The sequence below is a fragment of the Chrysochloris asiatica genome, unplaced genomic scaffold (genome assembly GCF_000296735.1).
Source record: "Chrysochloris asiatica unplaced genomic scaffold, ChrAsi1.0 scaffold00078, whole genome shotgun sequence".
Classification (NCBI taxonomy): Eukaryota; Metazoa; Chordata; class Mammalia; order Afrosoricida; family Chrysochloridae; genus Chrysochloris; species Chrysochloris asiatica.
This window is the reverse complement of record NW_006408596.1, coordinates 3,308,866-3,321,252: the sequence shown is the minus strand read 5'-3', so window position 1 is coordinate 3,321,252 and position 12,387 is coordinate 3,308,866. Positions and strand designations below refer to the sequence as shown.

Genomic DNA, 12,387 nt, shown 5'->3' with positions numbered 1-12,387 from the left:
TGTGTGTATAAGGCCGCTGTGAGCCAGGGCGTGAATTGGAATTGACGCCAGTGGCTTAGGCAATGGATTAGACAACACCTTGGGCCCTGACGTGAGTCAGTATAAAGGTATCCTTCCAGCCATGGCTTCTCACACTCAACTTGGGAACTGTTCTGTTCCCCTAAACTGTGTGTTATCCCCTTATAGCAAGAGACATGTCGTGATTACCAACGTTTGGTGCTTAAAATTGTGTGTTCGATTTCCATGATTTCCTAGCTCTTCTTCAAAAGTTCCAGACTACGGTGAACACAGTTTATATCATCCAAGGTATCCCTTTGTTTTTCCTTTTTAGAGATTGTGCATATTAATCACGGTTAAATGTGCTCAGCTATTAACCAAGAGGTCAGCAGTGTGAACCCACCAGCCACTCTGCTGGAGAAAAGTGTACAGTCTGTTTGTGTAAAGGTTCGTTGTTGTTGTTAGGTGCAATCAGTTCAGTACCAATTCAAAGCGACCTTATATGCAACAGAACAAAACACCACTGCCCGGTCCTGGGCCAACCTCACAATTGTTGCCACGCTTGAGCCCATTGATGCTGCCACTTTGCCAGTCCATCTCGCTGGGGGTCTTCCTGTTTTTCTATGACCCTCCACCTTACCAAACATGATATCCTTCTCCAGCGACTGGTCCCTCCTGACAATATGTCTGAATGGTTTAAAATTAAGAAAGGTGAAAGGTTTACAGCCTTGGAAACCCCTGGGGATGATTGTACTCTGTTCTATAGGGCCGAAATTGGCTCAGCAGCAGTGGATATACGTTTTAGTGCGTTTTCAGCACTGGGCCATGAGTTGGTGGTGGCTGCTGAGTTGATTCCTGCTACAGGAGACCTGGCCCCATGGTGTGGGGGTCATTCACTTTCTCCCAAGATGATGGCAGCTAAGATGATCTTCATCAGCACTATTAGCTTGTTCTTTTTATCAGTTTTAGGACAACAGCATGTGTGGTCCTCTGTGATGTTCTAGCTGAGCTGAGCTTTGATATGAAACGGTCCTTACAGATTTAACTATATTGACTCTTAGAAAAAACTTTGTTGTCATTACTGAGACATACACCAATCCAGCTGTTGCTATATGTGTAGTTCAGTGACATTAATTACCTTCTGACCAGACTGGTTTTGCATCAAGGCTTTGTGATGGCAGCAGCAAGATCGTGAAACCTGCACGCCAAGTTCTCTCCTCTGTGAGGAGAAGGGAAGTCTGAGGGGTGTGCTACCTCTCTGAGAACGAGAAATTTTCTGGTTTAGTTTGCTTTCAACAAAGAGAAGTTTATCAAACAGTTCATATTTCTTCACTTATTCTTGTCCAGTTTTCAGGAAGTCAAACTTGCCAGTATCGGCAGTGTGGCTTCTCAGGGAATGGCACCATGGGAAAAAGTGGGAAAAGGGTGAGGGGCCACCATTTGTCTATCAGTTTGTTGTACTGTGGTGGCGTGTGTGTTGCTGTGTTGGAAGCTCTGCCACCGGTATTTTAAGTATCAACAGTGTCACCATGGTGGACCGGTATCAGTGGAACTTCCAGACTAACATTAGGAAGGAGAGGTGTACCACTTCTGAAAGGTTGTTGTTGTTAGGTGCCATTGAGTTGGTACTAACTCATAGTGACCCAGTACACAACAGAATGAAAGAAACACTGCCCGGTCCTGGGCCAGTCTCAACAATTGCCACGTTTGAGCTCATTGATGCTGCCACTTGGCCAATCCATCTCGCTGGGGGTCTTCCTCTTTTACTCTGATCCTCCACCTTACCAAATATGATATCCTTCTCCAGGGACTGGTCCCTCTTGACAAAATGGCCGAAGTATGACAGACAAAGTTTGGCCATCCTGGCCTCCAAGGAGCACTCTGTCTGCACCTTCCAACACAGATCGGTTGGTTCTTTTGGCAGCACCTGGTACTTCCAATAGTCTCCGCCAACACCATAACTCAAGTGCATCAATTATTTTACGGTCTTCCTTATTAAACTTTTGCATGCATGAGTTTATTGAAAATACCATGGCTTGGATCAGGCGCAGCTTAGCTGACATCTTTGCTCTTCAACACTTTAAAAAGGTCTTGTGCAGCAGATTTGCCTAATGCAATACGTTGTTTGATTTCTTGACCGCTGCTTCCATGAGTATTGATGATGGTTGATCCAAGAAAAATGAAGTCTTTGACAACTATCTTTTCTCCATTGGTAAAGATGTTATTTATTGGTCCGGTCTGAAAGGTTAGATGCTATTTTATGAGTAACAGCAGAACGTTGTCTGGCAAAGTACCCGGAAGTGAATCCCTGAGGCTGGAAGACACTCAAAATACAGCTGAGGAAGAGCTGCCTCCTCAAAATAGAGTTGACCTTAATGATATGGATGGAGGAAAGCTTTCGAGATCTTTATTTGCTGATGGGGCACAACTCATAATGAGAAGAAATAAGCAGCTGCAAACATCCATTGATTATTGGAATGTACAAAGCATGAACCTAGGAGAATTGGAAGTTGTCAAAAATGAAATGGAATGTGTAAAAATTGATATCCTAGGCCATTAGTGAGGTGAAACGGACTAGTATTGACTGTTTTCAATCAGACAATCATGGTTTACTATGCCAGGAATGACAAAGAAGAATGGTATCATATTCATTGTCAGGGAATTTCAGCCTTGAAGTCCAATGCTGTCAGTGATAGGATAATATCTATATGTCTAAAAGGAAGACCAACTAGTGCAGTGATTACCCAGATTTACCCATCAACCACTACATTCAATGATGCTGAAATTGAAGAATTCTACCAACTTCTTCAGTCTGAAATTGATCAAACATTGCAATCAAGAAGCATTGATTATTACTAGTGTGAAAATTGGAAACAGGAAGAATTGGTAGTTGAAAAATATGGCCTTATTCACAGAAATGATGCTGGAGCTCACATGTTAGAGTTAGAAAGATCAATGACTTACTCATTGAAAATACCTGTATCCAAAAAAGGTAACTATACACATGAACCTTATCAGATAAAATTCACATATGTGGGAAGAGACGATGGAAAAACTCAGTATTAGCCAACACAAGGTGAGGAGCCAACTGTGGAATAGACCATGAATGGTTCTTAAACAAGTTGAAGCTGAAACCAAAGAAAAAACACGTCTACAAGAGTCAAATACGGTCTGGAGCATGCTGTTGTTAGAACTGTCAAGTTGGTACTGACTCACAGTGACCCCTATGCACAGTGAGCCATCCTGTTGGTACTTCTGAGCCCCATTGCTACTGTCCGTGTGTCAGTCCATCTCATTGGGGGATCTTCCTCTATTTCACCGACTTTCTATCAAGCATGGTGTCCTTGTCCAGGGACTGATCCTTCTTGATAACATATTCCACCTGAATTTAGAGACCATCTCAAGAACAGAATTGATGCGTTAGACACATTACCGAAGACCAGAGGAGTTGTGGGATGATACCAAGAACAGTATACAGGAAGAAAGCAAAAGGTCATTAAAAAGACAGGAAACAAAAGTCTAAAATGGATTTCAGACTCTTAAAATTTGCTCTTGGACATAGAGACGCTAAAGGGATTTAAAGAACTGATGAAGTATTAGAACTTAACAAATTTTCAAAGAGTAGCTGAAGAAGACAAAGTATTTTAATGAAATATATACAGACCTGGATTTAGAAAACCAAAAGGGAAGTCCATACTCAGCATTTCTCAAACTGAAAGAGCTGAAGAAATATGTCAAGCCTCGACTTTTAATACCGAGGGATGCTGTGGGAAAAGTATTGAATGGTACAGGAAGCATCCAAACATGGAAGGAACACTCAGTCACTGTTGAACCATTTCAAGAGGTAGAATATGATCAACAACCGATGATATTGAAGGAAGAAGGTCAAGCTGCACTGAAGGCATTGATGAGAACAAGGCTCTGGGAATTGACAGAATAGAAATTAAAATGTTTTCACAAACTGGTGCAGTGCTGGAAGTCTTCACTTGTCTATGTCAAAAAAATTGGAAGACAGCAACCTGGGCAACCAATTAGAAGAGATCCATATTTATGCCCATTCCAAAGAAAGGACATCCAATGGAATACAGAAATAATTGGACAATATCAGTGTGGGTTAATATGCTGGACTGCAAAGTCACCTTGGACCTCAAGGTCAGCCAGCAGTTGAAGATCACCAGCTGCTCCTAGGTAACGCTATACGGGGCTCCTATGGGTCGGAATTGACTCAACAGCACTTAAAAAATCATATCACACATGTAAGTAAAAATTTCCTGAGGATAATCTAATCCATCAACAGGGTTGCAGCAATCCATCAACAGGGAGATGTCAGAAATACAAGCTCAATTCAGCAGAGGACATGGAGCAAGGGGTATTATTGCTGATGTCAGACAGATCTTGACTGAAAGTGGAGAATACCAGAAAGATACTTGCTTGTGCTTTATTGGCTATGCAAAGATATTCAACTGTGTGGGTCATAACAAACTATGGAAAACGTTGCAAAGAATGGGAATTCTAGAACACTTAATTTTGCTCATGAGGAACATGAGCAAAGGGAATACTAAATGGGCTTAAAATCAGGAAAGGTATGTGTCTGGTATCATTTCACCATGTTAATCTGTGTGCGGAGCAAATAATCTGAGATGATGGACTATAGACAGAAGAGCATGGTATCAGGATTGGAGGAAGATTCAGCAACAACCTGCAATATGCAGACGGTACAACCTTGTTTTTGAAAGAGAAGACACTTCAAATACTGATGAAGATCCAAGACTACAGCCATAAATATGGATTGCACCTTCAATAGGGAGAAAAAAACAGACGTTGTCAAAGACTCTTTTACTTCTAGCCACAATCAATGCTCATAGAAGGAACAAAGAAACCAAAGGATGTGTTATTGCATTAGGTAAATCTGCCTCCAAAGTCTTCTTTAAAATGGTGAACAAAAACGTTACTTTGATGACTAAAGTTTCAGTCACCTCATATACCCGTGAAAGTTGGACACTGAATAAAGTAGATTGAAGAAGAATTGATGCATTAGAATTAATGGTGTTGAAAAGAATATTGAAAGTACAGAGGACTTCCAGAAGAACAAACAAACCTGCCTTGGAAGGACAGTTAGAATGCACCTTTGAAGCAAGGATGGCGAAACTTTGTTTCTGGTGATTTGAACGTGTTATCAGGAAGGACTTGTCCGTGGAAAAGGACATCATGCTTGGTAAGTCAGTGAAAAAAGAGTAAGATCCTCAACGAGATAGATTGACATAATGGGGTCAAGCAATGATTGTGAGGATGCCTAGGACCCGGCAGTGTTTTGTTCTGTTAATGCTTAAGGTCAGCACCCACTTTATGGCACCTAACAATACAACAACAGCGCGAGCAGGGCAGGAAGGTAAAGAGAGTCAATGAAACCTGGGCAAGGGGCATGCTGGCCCCGCTCTCAGACTCGCTCCCGGCACGTGATCCACCGCCCAGCCCTCTCGCTTTACGGCTGGCGGTTACCATGGGTGCTGAGCTTGGGTGACAACCGTAACTAGGGAGACTTTGGAGCCAGCTGCAGCTGGAGGTGGAGGGGTTCTGCCAACCAGACAGGCGGGTCTTTGAAGCCTGAGGACGGCAGTCTGTGAGTCCGGGGCGGGGGTCCCATCAAGGCACTGTTGGGAGAGAGGAGTGGCCCCAGGGCACCTGAGCGGAGGGCGGGGCCTCCCGCAGATCCAGAAGCCTGCCACCCCTCCGCTGCCCCGCCCCTATTCAGGTGGGCCGTTTGGAAGGCGACCTCATTAGTCATTTTTTATATGGGAACTTCTTAGCAGTGTGCTCTTGACTAAGTCCCTCAACTCCCGGAGCTTCAGACTCTTCGTTTGTTGTAAAGAACAAATCAGAGCGTATCGGTCAGCGGGTTTTCAAACTAAATTTCTCTGAAATCAGGGTTACTTTTCTGCCCATGATATCAGTTGCTACCATTTCTTGAGTAAAACGTCCTAGAACTGTGTCGAGTATTTTGCACGTTATCTTCACAACAAACCCATAGTGTAAGAGTCTCGTTTTAATTTTGACTGGAGCAAGTGTTGTCTCTAACCTGCAAAACTGCAGAGCAAGTGAATGGCGGAACTGAGTGGGAGTTACCTTTGGAACAGGCCGCCTGCAAGGCCCAGGCACCAACTACTTCTCTTACTCCTGTTACACTTGGAATAAATGTCTGCGTTAGGCATTTTGCTGCCTGTAAAATGTGAATCTATTTAAAATTAGTTACGGGGCTCTAAAGTTATTCCTGGAAAGACAAGAGGTCCTGGGAATCAGTATTAGTATATGGTTTAGACTAGGCTTTCCAGACACATGGCTTTCTTTTCTTCATATAGAAAGGAATTCGAGTTGGTATTGCACATTTCCTGATAGGCTAGGGAAGCAGGAAATCAAAATGAGAAATAGGTGTGTGTATTGATTATTCTTGTCAAAATTTCTCTAGAGAAAACTCTACAGGGAAGAATGTCAGATGCAAAAGAAAACCCACTAGAAGAAACAGAAGATGACGTAGAAGCAGAAATGGAAGAAAACTATAATCCAGATTACCAAAAAATAGAAGAAGAATATAATTCTGATTACCAAGAAGGAGAAGAAGAAGAAGATTATTCTGATTACCAAAAATCAGAAGAAGAGTATAACCTAGATTACCAAAATCCAGAAGAAGAACGTAATCCTGATTACCAACAATTTGAAGAAGAGGAATATAATGCAAATTACCAAAGACTAGAAGGAGAACAACAAGAAGAGTATAATCCTAATAACCAGAGGATCGGAGAAGAAGGATATAATCTAAATGACCAAAACAGGGAAGAAGAAAAAGGCAAAGAAGATGTATACAATCTAAACTACCAAAAGATAGAAGGAGAAGACGACGACGAAGAAGAAAAGTCACGTTACCAACAGGTAGAAGAAGGTGGCCAAAAAGATGAAGAAGACTATAATGCAAATGACCAAAAGGTAGAAGGAAAAGAAGAAAACCTGAATTACCAAATGGCAGAAAATATACAACAGGAATCAGAAAAAGAAGACACATTAGCATGGAGGAAGTTTCAGGAGGAGGAAGCCCCAATAGCAGAGGAAATAGAAAAACTGGTTGGAAAAGAACAGGAGGGTGAGTTTGTAGAACAGGAAGACATCATGAAGGTGCCCCAAAAAATCACTCAGGCTATGATGAGTTTTGAACGACTTGTGCTTCCTGGTTCCCAGTCAAACGTGTCAGGAACTTCTCTCGTAAGTAGTACTCATGCATTCATCCATCCATCTGTCCATTCATTGAGAAACATTAATTGAATACTTAATGTTCAAGCAAACTATAGGGATACAAAACCTAATAAGACACAGTCAGTCTCTCTAGGGTATGTGGTAGGGAGGCAGATCTATAACCGAACATTATAAAATAGCATGTGAAGTGATTTAAAAAAGACTGTTTAACTCAGTTTGGAAGAAGATCAGGGGAAGCTTCCTGGAGGAAGTTTGTAGTGGAGCTGATGTTTCAAGGGCTGATAGGGATTCACTGAAGTGTACTTGTCTTAGAATAAAGCCAGTGTGGGTACAGTAATGTTGACTTCCGGCAGACGGGCCCTTGTGGGACTCAGCTCAGGTCCAAGAATGCATAATTCTGTGGCCAGTGAGCTGTTTGGAGACCATCAATAGAAGGATTTGGCTGTGGTGGGTCTGCTGGTAGGGTAAGAATAAACCCGGCACACCCATGATGCATTTTATTTCAGTATAAGATGTCCCAGGCTCTTTTTCAAAAACACTTTCAAATGACTAGTACAAACGGGTAAGCACTCAACTACTGACCAGATAGTTGGCAGTTTGAATTCACTCAGAGGCACCTGGAAGACAGGCCTGCTTCTGGAAGGTGACAGTTTTGAAGACCCCACGAAGCTCAGTTCTATTCTGCACACCTGGGGTTGCCACGGGTCAGAACCAACTAACCCAAGAATGCCCAAATGTGGGTAACAGACAAACTGAGGAGGGCAGAGAAGAAAAGGGAAACAGGTAGGAGAACAGTGCTGCACATACTGTATTTGGAATCACAATCTCCTTTCATTTCTTTTGAAAGAAAAAGCATAGAAGTAGCTGGCCAAAGCCGTTACTAGAACCAGAGGATTCCGAAGTCCTTGACCTTATACAAGCTGAATTTCCCGATTTGGGTCAAAACCATTCCGAGGAACCACAGCCCTGTGATGAGCTTGCTGAGAAAACCCAAGAAGTAGCTTCTGAAAAGGGAACACAGAAGACAGGAGAGGGGGTGTCATTCACAAGCCAAGGAGGGCAGGCAGGAGCTTCGGAGGAGTCCCTGGTGTCCACCACCACAGAAGGTGCTTTGTTTAAAAAGGACGACAGTGTCAAAGTCTTCCCCCTGGTAAGTGCAGCAGGCTTCGTTAAATATCATGTAACTGGGACGTTTTCTGCATGGGACAAAAAAGAGCCCAAACCAAAGATAATTAAAATAAAAAACCTAAGAGTACATCAATTGTGCCTTTTAAAGCTCAGTTGAGCATGCTGGCTGGGCCTGCGTGACAGAACTTGACCGGGAAGGCTACATCTGGGTTCAATCAGTGTGCTCAGTGGACAGGAAATTCCAGACATAGTTTTTGTGTTACATAGGGTGCTATTTGGAGTGGGAGACTCAAATTCAATCTCCCTCTCTCTCTTCCACCTCCCTTTCTCCCCTGCTCCCCCCATTCCTTTCTCCTCTCCTCTCCTCTCCTTTCCTTTCCCATCCTGCCCTCCTCCCTCTCTTCCTCCTCTTCCCTTCCCTCCTCCTTCTATTTCCTGTCTCCTCCTCTTCCTCCTTCATCCCACCATTTCTCCTCTTCCCTCCTCCCTTCTTTCTTCTGCCTTCTTCAGCTGGTTACCTTTACAAAATGCACACACTGTTCCAAGCCTTGGATGGATCAGAAATTGAAAGGTGTGGCAAACTTGAGCCCTGCTGTGGAACAGCACTGGTGTCCCAGGGAACCTGTCTGTCTTCCCGCTGAAGCAGACAACCCCAGAAGGTACCATCTGTGAGCAATGAGAATGTTCCCGCTCAGCAAGGGCTCACCGCCCCTCTTTTTTTCTCCATCTGCTACTTTCTGAAAATTGCTCCTCAGAGTTCATCTCCTTAAAAAAAAACAAAAAAACCCTATAGATTTATTTGAAAGCGACGAAGTATATATTTAAAGTATGGTGTGGCACTGTGGGTTAATGTGCTGGATTGCAAGGTTGGTTTGAACCGCAAGGTCAGCTGTTCAAGCTCACCAGCTGCTCCTTGGAAACCCTATACAGGGTCACTATGCATCCAACAAGGTTCCATCTCATAATGGCTGTCTGTGTGTGTGCTGTGGAGTCGGTTCCAACTTATAGCGACCCTGTACAGGGTTTCCGAGGCTGAAAATCTTTATGGGAGCAGAAAGCCTCATTTTTCTTGTGCGGAACAACTGGTAGTTTCAAACTACTGACCTTGTGGTTCACAGCCTGATTCGTAACCACTACACTACCAGAGCTCCTTTATGTTGTTGTTGTTGTTATGTGCCGTGGAGTTGGTTCCGACTCATAGACACCCTGTACACGGTTTCCTGAGGCTGTAAATCTTTATGGGAGCAGAAAGCCCCATCTTTCTCCCATGGAACAGCTGGTAGTTTTGAACTGCTGACCTTGTGGCTCACAGCCCGATTCATAACCACTATGCTACCAGAGCTCCTTTATAAGCACTTTTAAATTTTAGTACCTAGATGATGATGACTGAGAGTCTCCTTTCTGAAGATTTGGCGTAATTCCAACATGGAGTTAAGTATTGCAATTTATCAGTTGTTGGGCCTGAAGGAAAGCGTTTCATTTTATTTTTGTTTTAAGTAGAGTCATTTCCAACTCATAGGGACCCTATATAGAAGGAGTGTTTCAGATGTGTGGCGGGTGGGTTTGAACCTCCGACCTTGCGGTTAGCAGTCCAATACTTACCCTACAGTGCCATATTAGGACTCCTGAAGGAAGCCCAGGTGGCACAATAATGAAGCACTCAGCTGCTATCTGGAAGGTTGATGGTTTGAACCTACCCAGCGACTCTGGGAGGAAGACTCGATGGTCTGTTACCACAAAGATTATTGTTGCTAAGTGCCATCGAGTTGGTTCGGACTCATAGCGACCATGTATAGGGTTTCTGAGGCACAGCTGGTGAGTTTGAACTGCTGACCCTGCAGTCCAGTGCTTATCCTATACCATCATACCAGGACTCCTATATATATACAATTGTTTAGCGCTGTCAAGTCAATTCCGACTCATAACAATCCTGTATAGGGTTTCTGAGGAGTGCCTGCTGGGTTTGAACTGCCAACCTTGTGGTTAGCTTGCGGTTAGCAGCCCAGTGCTTATGCTACAGTGCTACACCAGCCAAGAAAACCCAATGCGACAGTTCTGCTCTGCCATGCCGTCTCTATGACTGTACCCAATAGTAACAAGAACTCATGTAGAACTTTATCCTGTTTCACCAGCTAACAAGAAATGAGGAAATATCATGTAAGTGAGTGAGTGGCCTTTGTATTCGGACCCCAGCTGCTTGGACTGGACAGCACCATTTCCCAGACATGGTCTCAGTGTGTGAGTTTTTGTCTCACTGCAGAATCAAACTCTTCCTGACCGCTCCTTTGTAAGAACATGCTTCGCTCTTAGGTATACCTTGTTGCTTCTTTCCTTTGTCTTTCTTTTCCTTTACCTTTATTACTGTTTTTATTAAATACATGCCTTTGTGAAAAATCCAGATAGCTTGTACATGTTTGAAGGCAAAGATTCCTACACACACACACGTGTGCACACATTCCGCAATCTAATTTATCATAAGGAACTACAGTTACAATTTGTTTGGTAAGACTCTGGTCTTCCTAAGCCTCTTTCTGTGCAAATGCAAACATGCTATCTGCGCATGTGCACACCCACATAATTCACATTCAATTTAAAATTTTTTGTAAAACCGGTGATGTATTCTTTCTTGACTCCCCCCCTCCCCCCGCTTAATTCTTTCAAGACAATTATTTTCTGCTTTGAACTTTTTGTTGAAATCATGTGTTTTCAGTAATGGAAGACATTTTGAATGAAATGAAAAAACTTTTTTTGTGTGTGCAGCAATATGGATTCTGATAAAATTAGGGGACACATTTCTTCCAGTCCCTTTAGCTTTTTTATATTCAAGAGTAGGTTTCAGTCTCTTCGGGCATCCATTTTGGTCTTTTTCTTTCTTTCTTGTCTTTTTAATGACTTTGCTGTCTTCATGTATGATTTTTCTGTTTCTTTAAAGTTTTTCTTGTGAACTGAGTGATAGTTTACATGAGAGAACATCAGCTTTACACTCATTCTATCGTATTTTGTTTCACTGCAGTGATTACAATCCCCTCCATGTATCATCATTCAACAGCATTTGCTTCCAATCCCTTTGTGTTTTTTTCTTTTTTTGGATGTACACCGAGGCACTCAGGAATATTCAATCATTCAAACACCCAAAGGGTACAACCTGCAAGCCTGCCCCCGCCCCCACCTCCCCAGCCACCAGCACACAGCCCCTCTCCCTGCATGAGTCTAGAATCCCCTGCCGCTCCATCTCTCCATGTCATCATCTCTGCTTCCATCTCTGGCGTTGCTGCTTCTCTGGATAGGGCCCCACACTCTGCTCCCACTCTTCTCCCTTTATGATCCTAGGATCTCCACTCCTGGACTGCAAGATCAACTACTCCCCTCTTTTTGCTACAAAATGTCTACCTTTACATTTGCAACAATTACTCACTATTGAATCACAGGAGTCTTATCCCCATCTCCTTTCACCAGCCCAGTTTAGACAGATTGGAAAGCACTTGGTAGAGATTCTACCTCCCCTGCACCATCTGAAATTCAACTCCCTCTTGAAAACTCATGTATGATGTTTTTTATGTCCTCCCACTACTCCTATAAGGGGCTCTGGTAGCATAGTGGTTACTAATCGGGCTGCGAACCTTAAGGTCAGCAGTTCAAAACTACTAGCTGCTCCGCTGGAGAAAGATGAGGCTTTCTGCTCCCGTAAATATTTACAGCCTTGGAAACCCTGTACAGGAGCGCTATGGGTCGGAACCGACTCTACAACACTTAACATCAACAGCAGCAACTAACTCCTATGGTTTTTGGTCATTAGTGTCTCATGTATCAAGTCTGCTATTGTGGTGGTCTCTAAATTCAGGTGGGATATATTCAAAGCCATATTTTGGCTCTCGTGGACTTATTTAAATTTTTTTCAGCTTCAACTTGAGCTTGTGAAAGAGCGCTTGATGGTCTGTTCCACAGTTGGCCCCTGGCCTTATTTTGGCTGATGGTACTGAACTTCTCCAGTATCTTTTCCCACATAAATAGTTAATTTGA

At 43.1% G+C, this 12,387-nt stretch overlaps 1 protein-coding gene across 1 annotated transcript in view; it reads left to right on the top strand.

Annotated features, from left to right (window-relative positions):
* Positions 1-6,480: 6,480 nt before the first annotated feature.
* The window catches only part of WDR66 (WD repeat domain 66), a 148,389-nt gene continuing 142,482 nt past the window's right edge, over positions 6,481-12,387 (top strand). Inside the window, exons 1-2 of the mRNA XM_006865490.1 lie at positions 6,481-7,161; positions 8,303-8,389. Coding sequence (XP_006865552.1) covers positions 6,481-7,161; positions 8,303-8,389 — 768 coding nt within the window. The remainder of the gene's footprint in view (positions 7,162-8,302; positions 8,390-12,387) is intronic.